At 44.6% G+C, this 24,509-nt stretch overlaps 2 protein-coding genes across 2 annotated transcripts; one reads left to right on the top strand and one right to left on the bottom strand.

The window, feature by feature from the left end:
• The first annotated feature begins 1,164 nt into the window (after nucleotides 1-1,164).
• Nucleotides 1,165-16,741, top strand: LOC144132788 (maleylacetoacetate isomerase-like). The gene is made up of 7 exons (XM_077665443.1): nucleotides 1,165-1,858; nucleotides 1,939-1,990; nucleotides 2,433-2,500; nucleotides 4,023-4,103; nucleotides 6,018-6,095; nucleotides 11,566-11,692; nucleotides 16,423-16,741. Exons 1-7 carry the CDS (start codon nucleotides 1,850-1,852, stop codon nucleotides 16,686-16,688), a joined length of 681 nt encoding a protein of 226 aa, XP_077521569.1. The 5' UTR covers nucleotides 1,165-1,849; the 3' UTR covers nucleotides 16,689-16,741.
• A 3,872-nt stretch (nucleotides 16,742-20,613) lies between these two features.
• Nucleotides 20,614-24,222, bottom strand: LOC144134238 (neprilysin-2-like). The gene is made up of 2 exons (XM_077667195.1): nucleotides 24,191-24,222; nucleotides 20,614-22,621 (listed from the first exon to the last, which is right to left on the bottom strand). The coding sequence occupies exons 1-2, from the start codon at nucleotides 24,220-24,222 to the stop codon at nucleotides 20,614-20,616; spliced, it is 2,040 nt and encodes a 679-aa protein (XP_077523321.1).
• Between the last annotated feature and the right edge of the window lie 287 nt (nucleotides 24,223-24,509).

Genomic DNA, 24,509 nt, shown 5'->3' with positions numbered 1-24,509 from the left:
AACCGCGCCGTAAGGGAAGGGATAAAGGAGGGAGTGAAAGAAGAAAGGAAGAAGAGGTGCCGTAGTGGAGGGCTCCGGAATAATTTCGACCACCTGGGGATCTTTAACGTGCACTGACATCGCACAGCACACGGGCGCCTTAGCATTTTTCCTCCATAAAAACGCAGCCGCCGCGGTCGGATTCGAACCCGGGAACTCCGGATCAGTAGTCGAGCGCCCTAACCACTGAGCCACCGCGGCCGGTGGCTCAGTGTTTTTTTTTTTTTTTTCTGCAAGAAGAAAGGAAAGCTAATGAGGGAAAGTTTGTTTTTCACTCTCTACTGCTTTTTGTTATTCAAACTGAATCCGCATTGTCGATTACCTGAAACAATTTTAGTGCAAGGTAAAAATATGCGTGCACATTATTTTTTTTTTTAGTTTGTAATAGCATTCTCCGCAAATCGATCGCGCCCCATCGCTAGCGATCGTCGTCGCCGAACCCGCATGAGCGGATGATTACTGAAATTCCCGCACTGTTACCTTAATTGCAAACACTCTATTTCACCTAATATGGCACTACACCTTCTTTTATCAAGACAGGGACCTCTTGGCAGCCAAACATATAGTGTTGTGCGTTTTTATCGTGAAGACTTAAAAAATTTTCCCTGCCTCAACCGCTGGCTCATTTGCCGTGAAACTGCACACAGAGCTTGCGTATTATGGTAACTTTTGTATCGTAGCAAGTTTGACAACGGTACTTACTTAGTTGAGCCGTGCATGATGCGAAAACGCAATCGTCTACGTAGAGATCGGCGAACCAAACCCCGCAGAGGACGTTTTTTCACTAAACTGCGGCAGTGGCGCCATCTGTTTTTGGCAGTCAAAAGCGTCACGACAAGGCCGCCGAGGCGAGCGTTTCGAGAAGCGCGGCTCTTTGAATATGCCATTGCGGCCGTTTCGTCTGCTTCAACTAAAGCGCTTGGAACATTTTTGGCTAATTGAGCGGAAAATATATCAGAATAACAGTTTTAAAGAGGCTTTACCTTTCAACGCTCGTCTCAGCGGCCTTGTCATGACGCTTTCCACTGCCGAAAACAGATGGCGCCACTGCCGCCCTTCAGCGAAAAAGCGTTGTCTGCGGGTTTTGGTTGTTGATTTCTACGTAGAGGTTGGGCTTATCACTCACCTTAGTGGGTTACTCATACCCTCTTTCCGTACTGGAGCCCTGGCCACAGCTAGGTCTTCCTTCGTCTCAATAAAAACAAAGTTTATTAATTCATTTATGTTACGTCTTTAAGAGATACACGCTTTCTTAACTTCTTCACGGATATCTTCCACGCGCAAATCTTTGCACCTATTGCAACAACCTACATGCGGTTGCGTCAGGTTCCACGCGCTTTCTATGTTATAAATGTTCGCTGCTAACACTAGGGTGTCTATTAAGGCGCAAACACGGTGTAAGAATTGGCGTAAAGCCGTGGTAAAGCAATCTTCACCTCCTACGCCGGCCGGCAGGTGGCAAGGCGTCAAAATAAAGGCATGCCGAGCGGTCATATGGTCGTCATCTAGCAGAATTATAATGTAGCAGAATGACGGAGATTGACTGAGACCAGCGAAATGTTTGCGCTATAGTGCATGTGTTACCGGCACACGTGAGAGTATACATACGCAAACTGGTCTTTCACACCACTGTTCCAACTCCAGTTGTCGAAGGAACTCTCATGGATAGCAACAGATGGCTCTGCTGCCGAAGCGAACAGAAAACAAAGCATAACAAAGCAGCAGTCGGCAAGTGTGTGATGGGTGAGGGGCGGTTCAGTTTTTCCGCTTGCGGTCCGTTCAGTGGCACCTGGAGCTTACAGCGTTGAACATGTCGAAGGTGAGTTGAAAACTTTGTCCGATCGATGTTTGAGAGGATCATGTTATCGGCGATTGATGACAAGATTTATTTGCCCCCAGCCGGTTCTCTTGTCCAACTACCTCAGCTCCTGCGCTTGGCGGGTTCGCATTGGTGAGTGTTTTTGCGGTGAACGACGCGGCAGCAAGCATTGAAAGCGGCAACTGCAGTGGCCTCGAAAGTTTGGGCGATGCCCCGATGTGTGTTCAGGTGTGCAGCGCGTGAGCGTTTGAAAACCTGTTTATCAACCAAACGTAACTTATGCCGTAGCGTAGAAAACTCTGTGTACAGTTCGGCACTAGTTATTTTACAATATACTAAATGAAAAAAACGTCAGTTTACTGTGTTCAGTTTACATTCTTCAGATAAAAAGACATTCAGTTTGAATGAAGCACATTCAGCTCAAAACACATTCAGTTTGAAACACAATGTATGAAACACATTCAGTTTAGCAGTTCAGTTAAATACATAATGTTCAAATGTATGCAGGTAAGGCAAGTATGTTTGTGTTAGCAGTTTTGCTAAACTAATGGTCTTCTCGGTGTCGCTTTAACAGTTTTGGAAGCTAAGAAGATTCCGTACGAGTACCGGACTGTGGACTTGAAGCCTGTGGATGGTGAGCAGGTGTGTGGCTTAATTAGTATTTATAACCTGGTAGCTCAGCTCACGGATGTTGGTCAAGATCGATATAAACAAACTTTTTAGCTGTTATTTTTCTTACCTTCACCAACATAGTTCAAAAAGAAAGCATCAAGTTAAGAAAGTAGGGAAGTAATCAAAACAAGTGCATCACAACTGTCCACCTTATAAATGTGTTTTCATAGAATATACAAAATAAATTTTACATGCTTTGATCCGCACCCCCATATTTGTTGCCATCAATTTTGCTTTGCTAATCACTAAACTGTGCCATCAGTTATAAAATAATTTATTGGAGAAAGGGAGTTCAGCCAAATAGTGCGCATATAGTGAGCCAGTCAGTGCATTTTAGCTCTAATACTGAGAGCTATCTAGAGTGCTCTGGGCACATGATAAGAAACGCTTCCATGGAAGTCTCCTGCTACACGACAATATTTGCTCCCCAGTTATTATCTTAGAGCACTTCTGGGAGGTAAGCTTATCACATAGAAGGCATTGGCCCAAAATAAAACTTGGGAGGAGTGGCAGCATATTGTAGTCATGCACTTATCTGGGATTTGTGAAGAGCTCTTTTGACACATGCCTCCTCGCTTATAGAGTGCATTTTGGATATCTTTTTTGTGTAATTCAGTCAGTGCCTAGTACAAGGCTAGAAACAACACAAAGAATGCAAGCCATAGTTTGGTCAGAGCTGCTGCAAACTGTACACTGGCAGGGAAGTGGTAACATTGTTTATTTTAATGGGGTTGTGAGCTCGGAAAGTGTGAGCGAGTAATACAACAACAAAATGACAACACACAAAAATGTGTTGTAGAAACTATAGTAGGATGCAGCTTAGAGAAACAGCAGTTGGTAACACTGGCCATAGTCTATGGCATTGTGTATTACTCTTCTGAACGATTATGCCTGTGAGCATAATCAGCTTTTTAATGTTTGTCTGTATCAAACAAGACGGATGCATCAAAATTTTTTAGACTATAATTTCGTCATGTGATTAGCTTCTTGTTTGACTAATAAGCAAAGCTTTAGCAATAGTCTTCTTTTTGTCACGGAGGAATTCTGTACCTGGTGATTGGGTAGTGAGTCAGCTACAATAAATTTAATGCCGAGCGCACGCATCCTTTGAAGTTTCTTTGCCTCCTGCACATAGCGTTGTATGACTGCATAGGCAGGCAAGTTATACTGTGCCTTTATTCATGCTGAATTTTGCACATCTCAGCTCACTCATGCTTTAATTTACATTCCAGTCTAATTACTTTTGCTTTTGGAGGGCTATGTAAGGAAAGGATCCTTGTTCTATGATTTAGGTTTTGTCTTGAAAACAGCAAAGCTGGTTTTATGGGTTGTTTACAGGTATAGCCTTTGTGGTCTTTAACTGCAGCATGCAACAGAAGCTGACTCATTCATTTAAATTCATATTGCCTTTCATAGTGTCTTCTAGGCTACAGCTTTAGAAGTTGTAGGTTGTTGAGCTTAACATGCTTTTGCAATCCTTTTTATTTTTCAGCAAACTGACAAGTTCAAATCACTCAACCCTATGGGCCAGGTTCCTGTCTTGCTCGTTGATGGAAAGCCCATCAGCCAGTCGGTAATGTGCCATGCCTGTCACGTGGCATTTGTTAAAATTTTCAGTCACTACCGTTGCGTTAAGTTCAGAATTGTTATCCTTGCCAATTAGTACATCCAGGCATCATAAACCCAGCGTTTAAATTACTGTATTGTCCCAGAAATGGTCAGCCTGTAATACTGAGCACACGGATTTACTGAAATAAAGTATAGGAGATTAAACCAGTGAACCAAAATGTGCCTTTCGGTGCTAAGCATGTTCCCCTTCCTCAAGGAGATGCTTGTAATCACATTATTGTGGTATGTAAATTTTCTGTCCCAGGTCCAAAGATTGCGGTTTAAGGAATTGGATGTCATGTCACCTGTCTGGCTGCCTTGTGCATCAGCAAGTGTTAAGTGCTGTTAATTTGAGCAGATTACTGAAAGGTTATGCACTTGCTTGTAATTCTGCAACACATCACAATGCAGCGTGAGTTTTCTGAGTTGCCATTTTGTCTACACCACCTTCCCCGCCACGGACCAATGCAATTCTGCGGACTTCTAGAACAGCTCCTTGCACACACAGGTGCTCCTGTTTTGGTGCAGTACCATCGCGACAGGTTGTGATGGTGTTCTTTTATCTTTTCCCAACAGTGTGCTGTATTGTGGCCAAGCAGAACTTTAAAAAGAAAAATATACATCCGTTGAACCCTGTTGAGGCAGGAAATAGTGTAGACGACTGTTAAAAACAGGCCACATGTGCCGGTGGTTCAGTGGGGTACTATAGTGCGCATTTTCTTTCCTGTTGTGAGACAGCACAGCTTTAATTTATGTAGCGGTGTTGGACTGTCTTCTAATATTATCTTCTAGGCATAACGGGGCCACTGGAGTTGTTGCACTTGCATGACTGGCCTTCCTGATGCATCTGTCAAGGCAAGAAAACTAGAGGAACAAATGAACTCGGTACACAAGATTGGAAACAGATGGGGAAGATGAACGGGGCTCAAACACAGCAAACTACATGATGCAAACTGTCCTTTTAGGAAGAGCTTAACTGTTCCTAGCAGTGGAATGCTATTTTCGGTTAGAATTCGAGAGGGGACTGTTCCACTGTAGCAATATCTAAGAGCACTCATGTTAAGTTGGAGTAAATATGGTACTTCATGCTGGGAGTGCCAGCTTACTATCATGACTTGAAGGTAAAAGGTCATACTTTACTTTTGTATTTTGATCGTTAGTGCCCTTTTTGATTACTACTGAGGTGCTACTGCTAGTTTGCCATCTTTATAAGCACCTGCCTGTTTCCGATTTCCTGATAAAAATGAGAGCCTGATTACCAATGTTGCTGTGCTGGAAGTGTTTTCTGTGCATACTTCACCATGTCACACTTCTTTTTCTAGCACTGATAAACTACAACAAATTTTTGGATAGTCTAGCTGACTTTGTAGTTGCCACTGTGACGTGTGAAACAAAGAAACAAAATGTGCTGATTGTGCTGTAAATAGGGATAAACACAAGCTCGTTATATTTATATAAGTGTTTCTCAGAATTTTGCAAGGTAACAAGATTGGGTAGCATGCTTGTTCAGATAAAGTGGTGTTTAGAGATAAATAGGGCCTGCTTTCAAAGTTGAGCTGTGTAACATGTTTTAAAGTCAGCAGCATTAGATCGATTTAAAATAATGGCTTAGAGTGACGAAGGTACGATCTCTGCATGCGAGAAGAAATAAGAACCACGTTCACAGCCAGGTCACAATCTGAAGAGGAAGCAAAAAAGACTGAATATAATGATGTACGACTGACCGAGCATTATGAGTTTTGCATAATCAGGCCCCTCCGGCGGTTTAATGTATTTCAGTGCATGAACAGTGGCAAGAGGTGTTGGCCAGCGTTAGCAGTGTCTCTTTTAAGCTATTGCACGTTGTTTGACGGGCATGTATACTCTGCGTGCACCACAGGTGGCTATTATGGAGTACCTAGAGGAGAAGTATCCAGAGCCGAGACTCCTGCCTGCAGACGCTTACCTTAGGGCCAAGGTAGGTGCGTGGCTTAATGGCGTCTCCAATGGGAAGTCACGTGGCTAATATAGGCACAACTGATGGCTTATGCTGATAGAGCCAGTCTCCGTGTGTTGTTGTGGTTGTAGGAAGAATGAAGAGGACAGTGCCGAGAGTTGAAAGAGATGTGAGAAGAAGGGTTGAAGGACTGCATTGCAGCAACCGTGGCCTTGCTGTTCCGACGTATGTTATGCCGTGCCTACCATGGCAACAAAAAGGAAACGGCAAGTTCCAAAAACATGCTTGATATCAGTGGCAAAAAAAACAAAACTACAACCACTTTGATTTCAACTGGTTTTCCTAAGGGTCCAGTTGTTTTTTTAATTTCACGTGGTTGCTTCGATTGCATTTTTGGAACTTCCGCTTAGTTTCTTCTTAGCATATTCTTTTCATCTGCAAGTTTCAGGTATTGCCTGCGAAGATGGGAGTAGCAAGAATCGATGTTGAATAGGCATGAGCTAATATTGGGCCCTATTTGACTATTAGTGATTGGGCTGGTACATTTGTAATCAGTGTCCACCTGTGGTGAAATATTGGAACCAAGCAATCAAAATGACAGCATTAAAGCAAGTAGTTAAAACCAAACAACAAATATAATTCATGGTTGCCGGCACACTTGTACTAAATTGAAAACCAAACATGAAAACTGTGACATTTATATTTGTCCTGCAGGAGCATTTCTAGCTGGCTTCTTGCCTGTGTATAAGTTTGGTGCAAACTCCAGCTTTTTTTCTTTTCTTTGCAAATTTTTATATGGTGCATTTCTTTTGCTTCGAAGCACAGCTACTTAAGTGTGACTGTAAGAGGTACGCTAAAGTTCCATCACATGGTTTTACTTGCCACGAAGAGTTGGCAGTTCTGAACGTTCTACACCAAACTTCTAGACTTGAGAATGGCATGTCATTTAGACGCTCTTCTATTGCAAACAGTTTAATTGGAACTGCTGCAAAGAAATAGGGATTTCGTTTAGTGAAGGTGAATTGGTAGAGGCTCATGTACTGTGCAATCTCGGTGCACATTAAAGAAACCCAGGTGGTTGAAATTTTTCAGAGCCCTTCACTACGGTGTCCCTCATACCCTGAGTTGCTTTGAGATGTTAAACCCCATGAAACAAGCAAAGGCGGTGTCTACCTTGCGTTGCTACAGTCTTGAATTATAAGCCAACAAGCGTGCTTGACATGGCATAATAGGAGCTGCACATGATAACTGGTCCAATTTTTTTTCTTTACTTCTGCGCTTACATGCAAGAATCAAAAGATTGATGTCCATTGGTGTGTTATTCACATTCTCAAAGACATTGACGGATCCTTGAGTTAGAGTACAGGAACAAAGAAAATTTCCCTTTGGCACGAGCAATTTTGCAGCTGTCAAGGTAACTGCTGTTCAAGTTTGAAGTTTATTTCAGTACAGGGTTGTACAGGTAAAATCCTGTCATGACTCAACAAAAATGTTTTAAAGGCTGCAACATTTAATCCAATGCATTTAGCTAAATAGAGCAGCATTTATGGGTGCATGGATGAAATGACTGTGTTAATAACATAACATATTATAACATAACATGCATTTATTTTATTTTATTTATTCATACTGCCGGCACAGGCCAAGGCAGGTGTTGCAGTTTTACAAAGTACACATCTTGTTAGAACTTTTGCATGTAAAATGCAATCAAAAACAGAAAAAGAAACTCTTTGAACATTAGGAATTTTTGCACGTCACTGACGGCAGGAAAAAAATAAAACATTTGAATAGCGCACAAAAACGTCAGCCGCTGTGGTGCAATGTGAAGAAGAAAGACGTGTGGCCGTAATAGCAAAGTACAACAATTGTAGTTAAGAGTAGGTCCGACTGGCAGAAGTTAAATAAAAGAAAACAGAGAGCAATGTACACGTAGATCACTTAGAGGGTGACAAGTAACAAAACATTTTTTTATGCACTCATAGAATATTCCCATAGTGCAGCTTCAAAGCCCTTAGTCTCAGAATTTATAACTTCATTGGGTAGTTTGTTCCAGTCATCTATTGTCCTCACGAGAAAAGAATAATGAAAAGAGTCTGTCCTGTAAGTCAATGGTTTGATATGTTTACTGTGTTTTGTCCTTGACTGGATGGAACTGTCTGCTACAATGTACCTTTCGAGGTTTACTTTGTAATAGCCACGTAAAATATGATAAAAGAAAACAATCCTATTGTGTTCCATTTTCTTCTTAACAGTGGTTAATCCAGCCTTTATTCTTAGTTCTAAAACTGACTGCATTCTAGAATAAGCATTATATATGAACCTAAGAGCTTTGTTCTGCACACGTTCACATTTCAAAATATTCTGCTCAGTGTATGGCTCCCAAATGGGGCTTGTGTAAGTAAATAGTGGCAGGACTGTCATTTTATATGCTAACAACTTTACATCTGGCGTGGCATCAGTTAGCTTCTTCCGTAGCATCCAAAGCTTTCTGATCGCCTTATCACAAACTTAATCTACATGCGATGACTAATTTACATCATATCTGAGGCCCAAGTACCTGAACTCAGCGACATCTTTTAGAATGACATCATGAATTTTATAAGAAAATACAAGGGGTTCTTTTTTATATGCATACAAACAGTCTTCTCTGTGTTCATGTCCATTTGCCACCGTTTGCACCAGGTACTGATTATGTCCAGATGGTCATTCAGTTTCTTCTGATCATCACAAGATTTTACATTACAATAAATAATAGTATCATCTGCGTAATGCTTAATCATTATCTCTGGTGAAAAGCCGGTGCTCATATCGCTAACATACAAAGAGAGAAGCAAAGGACCTATCACAGAGCCTTGTGGAACACCTGATCGTACATTTTTATTTGAGCTGGCAACGTTATTAAGAAAAACAAACTGCTGTCTATGCGTTAGGTACGCCTCAATCCATTTTATTACAATATTATTTTTCAATAAGTTGTGAAGTTTCAGTAGTAGCTTTTAATGGGATATTCAATCAAACGCTCTCCTAAAATCGATAAAGATGATATCTATTTGCCCTCTTTCGTCGATACATTTGGCAATGTCATGTACAACTTCACCTAATATGGTAATAGTGGAATATCTACGCTGGAAACCATGCTGGTGGCCTCCCAGCACCCATTTGCTTCAGCAAATTCCATTAAGTGTTTGGTTAAAATGTGTTCAAATGATTTGCAACACGTACATAACATATTATGCAGCAATTATCATATTTACTAACTTAATGAATGATTGAATAGGATATTTTTGGTAAGTATAGTTTTTTGCTAATATGTTGCCTTCTGTAATGAAGGCACCCAAAAATTTTTGCAAATACGTACATATTGAGAGAAAAAAGTGCGTTCATTATGCGATTTAAAATATGGTAGCAACCTGTGTGCAGCCAGTGGCTAAGAAACTGTGCGTAACATAATGCACTGCAGTGTAGCTTCGAACAGTGTACGTGTGGTTTTGCGATGTGTCTTCCATTCCATGTGCACCTGTTTTAAGTTGCAAAGAAGAAAAAATAAAAATGTTGTAGTCGAGCTGCAGCTGTGTGGCACGCAGAGCCTACCCGTCGGAAACAAGTGTTTGATTAGGAAGTGCAACAGGTTCACTGAACAGAATGGATGCGTACGCGTTGCTCGCATTATAAACTCTACGGGGCAGGATGTACTTCTCCTGTAAATAAGTACTCGGGCCTTTTTCTTTTATATTTATTTCTTGCGCTGGAAATGCTTTCAGCAGGATTTTAGGTTGCCAGTGTCAGCTTTGGTTACACTATATCCATGCACAACAATTGGGCCAGCTTATTGCACTACAGTAGAACTCCGTTATTTTAAACTTTGTTATAGTAAAAACTCTGTTATAGTAAAATGAAGCTGTGGTTTCATTTCGCCTTTCATAGGCTGTACATTTTTTTTCGGTAATAGTAAAAATTTTTAAAAAATAAACGGCTGTAGTAAACAGTGTCTGGTCATGACAATGTACTTCCCGTGGAATGATGACATCGCGGCAAGCGCGAAGCCTAGAATTGCGAGGCATATAGATACCGAATATGCTCTTTGAGGTGGGTTCAACACCAAGCTGGAGAGCCGCGAGGAGAAGAGAACTTTTCGAAGACCTTGAGCGGTAAAGCAAAGCGTGCGGCACGAACGGAAAAAATAAAGCTGGCAATAAACATAGTAAGAAGGTGGCACGTGTCGCTCAGAAAGGAAGGCCAGTATAAGTGCAGTGGTAAGTAGAAAAGGGAAGAAAAGGGTGTGCGTTCGTAGCTTGGCAGCAGCAAGCATGGGGAAGCGGCGGCAAGAAGAGCAGGCACGGCGGAACTGCGTAGGCAGTTTTGCCGTGCTTGGGTTTGTCACGCGCGTTTCTTTACTGCGTCTTAAATGAGGCTGAAGCCTCATTTAAGACGCTCCACATGGAATCAAACTCACTTTATTTATTTTTGTAGTCATGTTGTATTTGTGTAAATGTGGTACTTTCACAAGACGTAAACGATCTCGAAAACGTGACGTCTGATAACTAATAATAAATAATTGCCACATAAAGGGATAATAAGAGCAGGATGTAAGGTATTTCTGAGTGCTGATTTTATAAACCAATACTTTGTGCTTAGTAAGGAGCCAGAGAGCATAGTCAGAGCCATGTCATCACCAACAACTGATATAGTAAGGACCCTGATATAGTAAAGATTTTTGCTGGTCCAAGCTGCTTTACTATAGAGAGGCTCTACTCTATTCGTTTACGCACACTGAGAAATGGGAAAATATTTCTGCAGCAGTGATTCTCGTCCTCTTCCTGCTAAATTTCCTAAACTCAGGGAGTCTGTTAATCTCCTGAAAAGTTTTTCGGCTGGAGAGCGAGACCTGACAATGTTTGATGTTTTTATCAAGTCCAATATGTGAGTGAAGTCAGACTTATTTGGGGGTTTGTGTCCTGCTTGAAGAAGTAGCTTGAAGATAGTGCCCTCAGGGCAAGCTGTAACTGTTCCACATTTTGCGTAGAGGAATTTTGCCAACCTGGCAAAAGCAGTGATGAGTTTCAGTGTGTAGTTTTATAACATTCTGCCTTTCAAAGAAAACTTTTTCCTGAAAGCATGAAGGGATAGTCAATAGCCTTCTGCTGACTCTCATTGGGTGTTAAGTGGGCGTTAAGTGAGTAATTAATTGTGATTTTTGTGTTAAAAAATTGGTGAACGTTTCACTCTCAGAATGCTTCCTACATATTTCTTTCTGACAAACCCATTTTTTTTTTTAGTGCTTGTTTGATTTTGATGTATTCATGGTGCCTGTATGTTCTTATGCACATCCTGGTATTTTGAGGCACCTCTGTCGCCCGGAACTCCTGGTAAGCTGAATACATTCACAATGTCCACATCTTGGCTTGGCTGATGAAGTTGATGGCGGTGAGTCTCCTAGCATCTAGAGGTTGTTTTCCGCATCAAGTTTTTGCATGCGTCTCTTTTTTCGCAGTGCCGTGAGGTCGTGGAACTGCTTGTCTCCGGAGTTCAGCCACTGCAGAGCATTGGTCTTATCCCGCTTCTTGGCAAGGCTGAGTGGAAGAAGTGGGCTGACCGCACTATCACTCGCGGGTTCGCAGGTGAGGACAGTGTGTACACCTGGCGAAAAAAAAAACAGGGCTAAAAATTAGGTTGAATCTTCATTGTGAGTTGCTTCGACTGTACTGTGCAAGAGGCCATAGTGCCATAGGTTGTGCAGGGAGGGCACTGGTATTTTTCTTTCTTATTTTTATGGCCCATACTGACGAATGTAATTTGCCAGGACCAGCGTTCAGCTGTGAAAACTATTTTGGTGATTCCTTGAGACGAATGCACATGATGGAGTGGGTAGCAGAGTACGACTATGTGGGCTTTGTGCTGTGTCACTGATGAGTGCTTTGTGGTCTTTGATACTTTTCATTATACAGTAGAACCCCGCTATGGTAAGCTCAGAGATAGTCGAAGCTCGGATGTAGTAAAGTGAAACTGCAGTCCCGTTTCGCCTCCGATAGACAACTGTACATTTTTTTTTTTGGTTATAGTAAAGATTTTTTTCAAAAAGACAGCTATAGTAAAGAGCGTCTGGTCGTGGCGACTTTCCTATCATGGAATGATGACAACGCGGCACGCGTGATGCCGACATTTGGCGGAAAATGGATACCAAAGACAATAAAACGGTGCTCTTTGAGATAGCTTCACCACCCAAGCTCAGAAGCTGCGAGAAGAAGCCAAATTATAGAAGTTCTTGGGGCCGTGAGGCAAAGCGTGCGGCGCGCACAAGAAAGAAAAAAAAGTAATGCTGGCTATGAATGCAGAAAGAAGGAGGCGCAGAGCATTGAGATAAGGAAAACAGTAAAAATGCAGTGAAGAGTAGGGAAGGGAAAAAAAGGCGGACATTCGCAGCACGAAGCGCAAAGAAGTGGCGGCAAGAAAAGGACGCGCGGTGGCACTGCGTGAGCGGTGCTGCCGTGCCTCGACCATGCCACGCGTTCAACTATTGCCTTTTAAACGATGCTGAGGCTGCAGAAAATGACTGGTTCATGCGAAACTTTTGTTTTCGCTCGTTTTATTTGTAGCTGTATCGTATTTATGCAAATGTGGTACTTCCTCAGGACGTAAACAAAATCGAAAACATAACATGACGTGATAACAGTAAATAAATAATTCTCATAAAGGGACAATAAGGGCAGGATGGAAAATATTAGATGAGTGTTTGTTTTATAAACCAATACCATGTTTACTAAGTAGCCAATTAATTGCCAGAGAGCAGCCTCAGAGCCGTGCCATCACCAACAACTGATATAGTAAACATTTTTGCTATTCCGAGTCACTTTACTGTAGAAAGGTTTTACTGTAATATGGGTTCTCAAAGCGGCGTCTATGGAACGGTTCAGTTCCTTGGAATACTTGTACCTAAATCCACACATGCCTCTCCATCGTTCCTTCATACACATTGCTTTGGGACTTCTCGTAGCAGACTGTCTCATCATACAGCCAGTGATTATTAATCAAATTTTAGCATTTTATGAATGGGTTGCTGTGTTCTTTTTTTTGCATTCATGTTTAGGGGGAAGGGACTGATGTCAAGACACAACAGTATGCCTTAGCTCCTTTTGAAAGTTGCTGGGTTTCCCCTGAGACCAAGAAAGATTGAGAACTTCTGCCTTATGTCTTATTTCTAGAGGACACAGTTTTTGATGTTACTGCACTTGCAAATGCGTTGTGCAAGTCTAGCTGCTTATTCTAATCGGCCTGGTCTGTCACCTTCATTAAATTGTTGTGAAGGGAAAGTATTCTATTACGTTTTTATGTCATGCAAGAGCATTGTTGGACTGAACTTAAGCTGAGGCCAAGATTGGCTGTAGCATTTACTTGAAAAAGAATTGCTGCCACTTTCATTTGTACTGCGAATGTCTTTGCTGTCGTGCTTGAACCATAAATGACGATCACTGCCTTTCGTGCCCAGGTCTTGTATTTTTAAGGGTTAATTTTCTCAGTGGTGATTTCCTGGGCTGCAAAAGTGCGAAAAAATTCGTCTAGCTGTTTTTTTTTTTTTGCGTACTATGCAGGGATTTATATCTGCAGTTATTGCTTGCTTATTTAACCAGTTGAAGTTTAACTGCTAGCAAGAGCACCTTCAGATATAATTCTTGGTGGCGTTTGCACGAAAACTAGTTTTGCCAGATGTTTCTATCTCACCACACGAAGCCAGCCACCTGCTTATGGGATGCTTGGTCCCATAAGCAAAATCAATTAGTTTCCTGCAGCATCATGGATTTGAACCCAGTACCTCTCGCAAGTGATGTGAATGTTTTGCCTCTAATGCATACTGTGGTCAAACTAGTAATGCACATTTAAGCTTCAAGCTATAGCTGCAGCAGCCAGGTTTCTTTACTGTGCTAACAGTGAGGAGAGCAAGGAGTTCCCATATAATGGGCAGGCTCATTATCTTGCAGGATATCGTAGTGTTAGTTGTACTATACTATCCTATTCCCCCATTTTGCGTTGGAGTTGTTCCGTCCACATGGCCCCTCCCCCAGAGTAACAATGCACCAGGCGAGGAGAACTCGGAGCAAAAAAAAAAAAAATTCTTCCTGGTCCACATTCTTTGGTAAAGGACAGTTTAGGCAACTGAATTCAACATAGGGGACCTTTACTGAGGGGAAGAGTATGCATCCCCTTAGCCATGAATGCGTCCAATTATTCATATGCTATTGCATCTATTTCACCTTACAGTATATCGTTGAGTTTAGTGGTGCTCATTGTGATTCTTCTATCACATGAACACAGTCGTAGTGGAATTTTGGAAACCAGCTAGCACTTATCACTTGTCATACCCTTAAGGTTACCGGCTGTAATTATCCGATTTGATTTTTAAAGCAGATGCTCCAAAAGGCTCCAAACATTTGAATAAGTGTGCTTTCAGTCAATCAGGGTCATGAATAGGCACTGCTTGGGTATAAAATGCAACAGAAGGCACAGGATCCTCTGGGTACCACACTTGAGAGCACTGCACGGGCCCTGGCCTACACGGAAGGCTGAGCTTGGTCCACGGGCCAGGCTTACGGCTTTTGTCTTTCCGGCTTTCAAGTAGCACAGATCTCCTTCAGGCCTAGGTCAAGCGTGAGCATTTGGAAGGACCCATACCTGGTCCAGCCCACCGGCTGGGCAGTACAGAAAGCAATGGTGCAGGTTTCCAGCATTCGAAAGGCCCTAAAAACCACCTCATACTTAACGTTGATGAATGCTCATATATTGTAATTGCAATCTTATTTTTTTAGACTAAATTTATACTTTTTCAATATGTCTCTTTTTATTCTTTAGGAGCACTGTAATAAACATGCCCTCTGTACCCTTATCTCTAGGCTCTGGTTCCGTTTGACAGGAGCTTCCTTGACATTTCCATTCCTCATTTCAGAGCAGCACTACTATATCACTTCCTCCAGCACGTGAGGAATTCAGCTGAACAAAATTGCAGTCTTGTCTTAGCAGAGTTCTGAGGGGTGCACCCGTATAAGTCTTCTTGTTTGCTTTCTTTGCATTTTGTCATATAAGGCCTGTAGGTGAGCCGCAAGGTGCTCTTTTCGATTATGTTCACAAATATACCTGCTGCAGTGGCTCATTGGCTTTACAGGTTCGATCCCCATCGCAGCAGGTGCATTTCGGTGGAGATGAAATGCATAAACACCCTTGTACTGCATGATGTCGATGCACGACAAAGAACCTCAGGTGGCCTAATTATTCTGAAGCCTTCCAATTGTAACTTATGTGTCACTTCAGGACATTAAACATCATGTACGATCATATCTTCAGAATTTAAGTAAATACTCATATACCTTCTCAACTCATCGCTATAAGAGTCACTGGTACATTATGATTTTAGTGCCCACTGTATGATAACTCCTACAGGCTGCTGTACTTTGTTCACCCTTAATCTGACAGGCTGGTGAGAGATGTGTGCTTATGAGTCCAGATGCCTTTGTCGCTTAACCCAGATGCCTGAGCTAACTGGGTGAGCGTGGGCCAGGCATGTGTAGAGCGATCATCTGTAAGGTAGGGAATGGGCAGGGTGGGGCAATAACCAGAGCACTGGCCTGGTGATTTGAGCATCCACCTCATGTGCAAGAGGTGCAAGGCTTGATACCCTGTGCTGCCAGGTACCGACCGGTTTTATGCCGCCTGGTGCTTGGCTGTCCAGCGGTGAGATGTTCAGGAAAAGGGTCTTTGGCTACTGGCCTATTGAAACTCGAAATCCACATTTTGCGGTAAAAGCCTTTTGAGGGCACAGGACGGACTAAGCCTCCACTGGTAGTCCTGTGCAGTGCTCTACCACACATGCTTTTGTTTCATTTTGACAGGTGATGTCACAATCATTTGTGTTCAATGCTGAAAGTAAGCTAATATCTTGTAACATGGTGCACAGCTGAGCTAGTTGTGATCTTTGATTCACAGGAGATGGAATTAGAGAAAGAGGTATAACAGAGATTAGCACAAAAGACGAATTCTTATATAGTATGTGTGCCTGTTTTAAGTCGAATGTGTTGGAAGATTGGTCTTTCATGCTTGCGTCTCTCTGTAACCTCCAATTCTGCAGTTCTGTTCACTTGGTACCTTGTGCCAGGCATTTTAGAAAGCTAGGGGAAGTTTGACATTCTGTCTGCTTATTACCGCCAAGGAGCCAGAGAAGGCATTAAACTCCATAAAACTTCTCATTGCTTTTTTGGACACTTCAGGCTCACTGAAATATAGGTGTAGGTGCGAAGGTTTGAAACTGACTTCAGTGCTTCTGTTTCTTCCCACACCCCTTCTTCCTGCCACTATAAATTTGCAGCTCTGGAAACCATTTTTGCTGAGACAGCAGGCAAGTACTGTTTCGGAGATGAAGTGACCTTTGCAGATGCCTGCCTTGTTCCGCAAGTGTGCAACGCATACCGCTTTGGTGTCGATGTGACGCCGTTTCCAATCATACGAAGAATCTACGAGGCACTCCAGCAGCACCCACTTGTCAAAAAGGCTGACCCATCATGCCAGCCAGACACCCCACCTACAGGGATTCCCAGCACCCCTGACCTCTTCAAGGGCCCTGGTGACCAGTAGCTGCGGAAGCTGAGGAAGTGAAACTGTACCTTATTAAAGTGTTTATATTTTGATGGTTTGAGTTGAAAGAGCTGATTCTGTTCTATTGAAGACCGAGGGCCGCTACTGTAAGGAAAGCAAATTGAAAAATTTTGTTGGGTTATGAAATCGCTGTAATGGCTGAGCAGACTGACACCCCTGTCACACGGACACCGCAAAGGCCATTAAGAATAAAGTCCTTATATTCAAAGGCACAAGGTGTGCAGCTACACGGCACAAATGTTGCGCCTTTGCCACTAAGGGCTCTGGATGCGAAGGCGCTCGTCGGAGACCTTTGGAGCCCAAAGGCGTGGCCTTAGAGAACCTGCGATCGCAGTGCCATCCGTCAAAGGTAAAAGCAATAAAAAAAAAGATACAGCCGACAATGCTTGAAAATATTTTTTTTTAAATACGAAAGGTGTGCCTGGCTTTGCTTTTGGTGCGGGTGTTTATATTTTATGCACAGATTTCAAGACAGTGAAAGTGTTGCAGCAACACCGAATGCCCCTGGCGGCCAAGGCAATACACAATACCTGCTGCTGATGATGAGAGTAGCTCTTGCAGTACGTTTAAGGAAGCTATCAGAATAAAAAAATTGTCTGTGCTCAACGAATGAACAGAACACCCCACTTTAATTTTAAAACGCTCACTTCAGCCACCTCCAGCACAGCAGCGGATGCTAAGCCTGAACGACCGTTTCACCTTTGGGCTGCACCGTTTAGCTGCGTCGCTGCTCCTTTAAACTTTCGCTCCTTTGGTGAAAAAAGGTGCCTTTGCTGGAAAGGCCTTAGAGGAATGCCATGTGACAGGGGTATAAGTCACGTGGGATGGTAATTGGCTGTGCTAAACAACAGGAAGAAAGCGAGAATCACTTTACATCTAGTAGATGTGCTGGATGAGTTAAGGTTACGCAAAAAGAAATGGGTAGTTCGTGCTTTGATATTTTAGTGATCAGTGATGTCTAAATTCAGCCACGCTGCGATGACTCTGTGGTTAGATCATTCGGCTACTGAGCTGGACGACCTGGGTTAAATCCCTGCCACGGCAGCTGCGTTCCGATGGAGGCGAAACTCTAAGGGCGGCAAAATGTGCGATGCCGGCGAACTTTAAAGAACGTCAGGTGGTCTAAATAGATCTCTCCCAGCCCACCTCATCAGAGCACGTGTTTTGCGTCCGACGGGCAAAAGACTCCGTGTTCTAAGGAGGCTATAATCGGGAGAATAATGGCAGCGGCACGTAACAAGAGTAAAGGCGGCGGGGGAGCGGTCGTCGCAAGCAAAACCGGTTCAGAAGCAAAAGTGGATGGTTTTGCCCTTCAATCGGGAACGCCCCTTTGACGTCACGTTTATTCCAGAAAGAGCCCTCCACTGGGGTGTCCCTAGCTAAGTCCCAGGATTTGCAATTTATATTCAAAGTACCGTATATATTTTTTTGACCGAAATAAACGCGTTTTTTTAAAACCGAAAATAAAGTGCAAAATGATGCGTGAAGACAAATGCACACTGTGCTGTATTTATTTGTACAATTTTTAATCCGGTCGTGCAGGTCGGACCTGCACTTTGGGGGGAAAAAAAAAAAGTCGTTTGCCTAGCAATGGAAGGTTCGAGCCACAAATATTCAACTAAGGCGTATGGCACGGCGAATCATTAGTTGGAATTACGGCTTTTTAGTGGAAAGGAAATGGCGCAGCAACTGGGTAACTGTCTCGCATATCGATGGATACCTCAAGCGCGCCGTGAGGGAAGGATGGAAGATTGGAGTGAAAGAAGAAAGGAACCGTAGTGGAGGGCTTCGGAATAATTTCGACACCTGAGGATCGTTAACGCGCACTGACATAGCACGCAAGGGATTTAGTAACGTTGATAGCACGGGCGCCTCTTGCGTTTCGCATGCATTGAAACGAGGCCGCTGCAGCCAGATTCGAACCCGGGTACTCCGGCTTAGTAGCCAAGCATGTTGTAGCAGTGGTGGGGCAGTCAGAAACTCGTCATCGAAGGCGGTGCACTTGCGCGCCGGGCGTAAATTCGACGCATCGTCCCAAGGAAACGGCGTTCCGTGCTTAGAAGTCTCGGACCCCCCCCCCCCCCCCCCCCCCCCCCACTAGTATGACGGGATCTGATCCGAGGCCCCCCTCGGTTGAGTGTAGGGTCTGGATGAACCCTAAGCAGAAAACCATTTCGTGGTATATATGTCGCCGGTTCGAATCTGTCGCGAGCTAGCCTCCAACCTGTCGAGGCGTATGCATATGCAACGTGAAATTGTACATGCTACCATCCGGAACGCTGTACGACAAACTGTTGCGTCACAATTTTGGTATGAATGTCACCACATGAATGGCGCCACATGGAGGTCCGCCAATCATGCCGTGCGAGCAAATGGCGCGTCGGAGGCAATGGGGGCGAGGGAGAGGTGGTTGCTTCACGTCTGTGTTGTGCATGCCGTCGTCGCGCTTGCCGCTTCGGTGGCTAGACGACGACTGCTGCGATGACATCTTTTAATTTGTGACCACCTCTCGATTTCAACAATGGTCGCCGACGGAATTTCGTCTGATGGGGCTAGCAAGGCTTTCGCCTTAAAAATACGCACATATTGCTCTTGGATACAACTGGAGTACGAAGCGTCGAATGCCCCTGAAAGGAGGCCGATAGCTGCCACCCTGGCAGCACAGCTAACCGGCCCGATATTGGAAATGCATTGGCAAAGGCCGGTCCAACGAAGGACCAGAGTGAAACCAGCCATTTCAAATATTAGGCCGATTATACCTGTGCTGCTTGGGAGTGACGTCAACAGATGTTCATGGCGTCGCGGTTCATCTGTCGTTAATCTCGTTTACGTGGGGATGACCGGGAATTAGCCAAGAATAAGTCGCGAGGTTACGAAAATCGGTCGGCGCCATTGGCTGGCTATAATCGTGCTCATGAACAGGGGTCAGTTAGCGATTTTTCTTGGAACACGGTTGGTTTAGGTTGTTCAAACGGAAACCTAGCTGAGACCGTCCACAGAACCACACGTACTGTTCTTTACATAAATTTCGTCCTGAATTGAAGCGCTGAAACCTATAATGGGCTCAAACAGTTGGAAATATGGAGGTAAGGGGGGAGGGGGGGGGGGGTCGCTGCCTGCTCTGGACAAATGTTGGGGTGCTCTTCCCCCACCTCCCCCTCATTCCCATATTCCGAAGTCCCTGCAGCTGGCCGAGGTTAACTCTGCAACCATGAATAATTTGCCGTGCCTTGCAGCCCACACTAAAGGTAAACAATACTACTAGGCTGTTTAGCATTGCTGAGCACGAAATATTGCGCGAAAGCGCGGTTTTTTGCTGGTGGCACGAGTACCTCAAAGCGCGATTGAGGTGTCCACTGACCCTATATCCTCACAAAAGTCATGGTTTCGATCAACTTTGGTTTCTAGTACACTGTATTTTCGACAAACTGTGTCAATGTCGAAAGGCCTGACCGGACACCATGCATGTTGGAATGGAAACAACAGATCGTTTTCTTCCAAAAATGAATATATGAAGATATATGTTCGAATATCTTGCAACATACAAAAGTGCAGCCGGTCTATAGCTGAGACATTATGTTTGGAATGTTAGGTTGGAAGGTCGGCATTCTCGTTGTCAACAGCAACAAAGTGTGACAAGAGCTCAAATTCACATAGCATCAGTTAGGAGTCTCTGATATTCAAAGAAAAACAAAAACTACAATTGTCCTATTCAAGAGTCGGCATGAGCGTAGGTGCAGAAGGTACACACACGATACAAAGGCGTCCATGAGCAAAAACATCGCTGAAAGAAAAATAAAAAACGGGGAGGCTTAAATGGCGCATGTCACGGTGGTATGCTCCACCATTATACAACACGCCGAAAGATTGCGCCACAGTACGTATTTCACACTGTGTCCGGTCATTAGGGGTTCATATGCGAACCCTTTTCGCACTGGAAGGCAAATACAAAATTAGGGACACCTCGAAGTTCCTTGTTGCAGTCGAAGGCGGGTTGAATCCTGGTCTGAGTGTGACAGTAACTGATAAAGAACAGTCGCTCCGGAGAAAACTGGGGCGATACTGGCGGGCTGCGCTTCTGCGATAGAAAGGCACGAAAGGCCGGAAGAAATCTCGCTACTGAAATAGGCGATCCTTGGGATGCTGTCTCGTCGCCTTCCATTTGCAAGCTGTTGTTCGCAGCGTTAAGTTCCACTATGCCAACGTTCTTGGTATCAGTATCGGTTTCAACACCTTCCACGATAGTCTTCGAGAATGCGGCTCCCAGGCCTCCGTAGTTTATGGCGGCTTCGCCGTCTGCAAAGTAGAAGGGATCGTGCGCCACGATCATGGACATGCTGACCGTGTTGAGGTACGTGTCGTAGTAGACAGAGTCCTTGGAGAACGAATGGGGCAGTCTTTTGTCTTCGTAGTAGGCCTCGGTTCCAATGAGATCGGCGTTGGCTTGACGTTCGCCAATCCAGTGGTCTAGCGCCGTCTTTCTAGTGCTGTAGCGGGAAAGGTAAAATTGTCGGAGCTGGTCACTCGATCCGTACTCCACTTTTGGCCACAAATCGATTCGCATTAATCGGATCTTCTGTGCCCGTCGTGTTCTGGTCATTGGCGCTAAGTTGGATTCTTCATACATGGTGGCGGCCTCTTCTCGGACGTTGCGCAGAAGATCGTCTATATTTTGCCTCACTCTTTCAGAAAACTTGAGAGCGAAGTGCTTGGAGAGGAGCAGTATCTTAAAGGAGCTCTCCATCTGGGTTTCGCAGAACAGTGGACGAAGAAGGTCCGCTAATTCGTTGCTTCCGTACTTCTGAATGAAAAATCTGGCGTCCGCTATTGGTGCATATATCTGAACCACCCACCAGCCCAGGTGGCTAAGGATGAGCTTAGGGTCGTGGCTCTCGGTGATGTAGCGCGCAACCTCACTCGTTCCTTTTTTCTGCACGATGGCCACATCGTCTGGCACGAACGCGTGTTCTGGACGGAAGTATCGGTTCATTAGCGAGACAAAGTGGTCCGCCTTTTGGCCGAGCGCGTCCGCCAACGTCTTGAATGAGAAGGTTTCGGAACCTTTGTTCCGGTGAACTTCCGCTAGCTTGAACACAACGTGTTTTGTAAAATTGAAGACCTTCTTGTAGTCAGCAATCTGCTCTGCGTGCTTTGTATCGCTCTGGCTGGTGAAGTATGCCAGGTACTGATTGATATACTGGCTCACTACGGAATCGCTGTTCATGGAAGTGTACTGGCTTCTCCAAAACTTGGCATAGACACTCGGGCCGACGTAGACTGCCTGCCTTCCGGCGAGGGTGCGGCCGGGAAGCAGCGTCACGTCAAACCAGAGCGGCATGTTCCACCGGACACACAATTTGAGGTGGACTTCAAATGGGTCATCGTCTCGTAGAGGAACTTCGGGCCACGGTGCGCCAAGGTTTCGCAGCAGCTGCTTGAACATCCGGCGGGTCTCGTCAGCTTTCTCTGTCGACCGGTTCTCGCAAGCCGTGAAGGACTTGGCCACCATGGCGCCCAGCTGCGTCGTGGAGTAGCGGCGGCTTCGCATCTCGTCGGCCAGCATGCGCATCCAGCGGTACTTCACGTCCCATTGGTACCTCCACTCCTGCGTTACTTGACAGCTCGGATCCGCAAGCCAGCGCGATGTCACGTACGCCTTGAAGTCGTCGCAAGGGTTGACGCTCGCATTGAGGGATGCACCGAGCAGGCCGTCGACCTTGAAACAGTCGCTGCTGCTGCAGCCGAAACTCAGCAAGTATTCTTCGTGGCGACTGCCGCCGAATGCTCTTGCCACCAGGTAGAAAGCAGAGAGGCACGCGACGATCACGACGACGGCCAATGAGAAGACGACAATGCCGCTCCAGAAGCTGAGAGGCCTCTTTCTCTGGCCGTGGGTCGTGTTGTAAAGAGCACTGCGCGGTGAACATGCGAGAAAAGAAGCAGCCGGTGAGACGATTACGATTACTGCGTGAGCAGTGTGCATCTCATGCAGCAGAAACGCCGTGGCTTGTCTGTCCGAAGCCTTCACCCTCAGGCCCACAGTGGGCCACCCCCGAAAACCGCTCACCCACCATTGATCAAATAGTGAAGGTAGGTTCTTTGAGCCGCCAACAAATGGTTAAACGGCCATACAAGTGGGCTTTTCGCGGGATATTTAAATTTATCGAGTTTATATCCCACGGCCACATCGCATTACTTCGCGTTTGATTCCGCACAGCTTGCAGACGGGGTGAGAAACTCCGCTCACCCACGGTGACGTGGATGTACAAAGAATGAAAAGTGCTGAATTGCGCCTTCAATAGCGAGACGTGCACGTTTAGAATTGTCTGGATATGAGCAGCGGAACTAAATTTGTGCTCAAGAAATTTTACCTGACAACTAATCAGCATAATATCACCAGTTATCGGGCTGCCTTAATTCTCAGTGCCTTATTTGCTGGTCGTTTCCCATTGATACTTGCAATAACGGGGCAACGCTCAGGCAGTCTAGCAAACAGCACTGTTAAGAACAAAGGTTGTTAGCTGTGCCGCAGTAAGTGGGGTGCGGAAAGCATGGAATTTCCGACTTCCAAGTCCCCCCCCCCCCCCTCCCCATCGACTTCCACGAAACAAATGGAGCATCCATTAAGATGTGAAGCAGTAACAAATATGTTTGAGGAACCGTAATTACAGACTCTCCAAGGAGTTCAAAATAAACCGTCACGATAACCGAATTCATCACATTAATGTAAGCTCTGTTAAGGGAAGATGCGAAAAATGTTTGGAATCATGAATTTGAGAACACTGCAGGGACTAGACAAGCTAATAAGGGAGACAGTTACTCCCTTATTACAAATTTACTCCACCTTAATTGGTGGATACCCGTGAACATCCTACTTGTACCGGCTGCTACAAGTATAAGAAAATCGGCTTAGTTTTGTATGCAGCAGGAGCTGCTCCTGAGGTTTAGTTGGAGGGCGGCATTGTTTGCGAAACAGAAGGCGGCATCCAATAGGATGCGCCACTGCAGTGGTTTAAAGATATTAACCAGAACCTTGCTGATTTTTCTGCTAACTCGCTTCAATGAGCGAAGTAGCTTAACTTATAGTGTTCAATTGACACAGTCACAACAGTGCGTAAGACTGCGGAAGAAAGTGAAAAGTGAAGACAACAGGGCGGGCTATCGTCTGATTTCTTTATTCATGAAGCGTTGATTATGTGGGAAAGTTAAGAACGACAAACAAGGTCTGAAGCGATAGAAAAGCAAAAGCAGAAGTACAAAGTTAAAAGTCCCACGTGTGCAGGCCAGTCAAGCGCAGACACGCAGCGTGAACGCCTGCTCTGGGAATGCATCAATAAAAAGGAGGAGAAACATGCGTTGCGAAGCGACAAAAAAATCGACACAAGAGGATTACTGCGGTGTCGCAATCTACTCTGGCTTCTAGTGGCTGATTGCACTTCGAGAGTGGTGGTACCCGCTGCACATCTTCGCATTTGCCTGACCTGCGCGTGGGGCTTTTATCTTTTATCTTCATACTATCGTGTTTGCTTTTCTTTCACTTTGTACCATGCTTGTGCGCGGCTTCTCAATGAATCAGTTGGTAGACAGCGCTGTCTTGTCTTAGTTTTCATTTTCCTCCTTGGATTTATATACGCTGATGTAAATATGTCACGTGGGAACAAATTTGCCCAACTTTCAGGTATAGATACCTAGGCGCTAATGGCTCGTCTGAGCTGCAAGGGAAGCCGTGACTAAGCAAGTATACTATCGTGGACAAGGGTCTCCAGGACGCTTGAAAAGCAATCTAGGCACTTAACGACC

Source organism: Amblyomma americanum, chromosome 5, assembly GCF_052857255.1.
Source record: "Amblyomma americanum isolate KBUSLIRL-KWMA chromosome 5, ASM5285725v1, whole genome shotgun sequence".
NCBI lineage: Eukaryota > Metazoa > Arthropoda > Arachnida > Ixodida > Ixodidae > Amblyomma > Amblyomma americanum.
Note: the sequence above shows the minus strand (reverse complement) of the source record. Positions and strands in the feature narration are given on the sequence as shown.

Excerpts from the sequence above, each read along its gene's own strand:
- LOC144132788 (XM_077665443.1), top strand. Across the intron at positions 6,096-11,565 it reads ACGCTTACCTTAGGGCCAAG|TGCCGTGAGGTCGTGGAACT; the intron begins GTAGGTGCGTGG and ends CTTTTTTCGCAG. Across the intron at positions 11,693-16,422 it reads TATCACTCGCGGGTTCGCAG|CTCTGGAAACCATTTTTGCT; the intron begins GTGAGGACAGTG and ends ATAAATTTGCAG.
- LOC144134238 (XM_077667195.1), bottom strand. The coding sequence starts at position 24,222 with ATGAAGATAAAAGATAAAAGCCCCACGCGCAG. Across the intron at positions 22,622-24,190 it reads GATAAAAGCCCCACGCGCAG|TGCTCTTTACAACACGACCC; the intron begins GTCAGGCAAATG and ends TTCACCGCGCAG.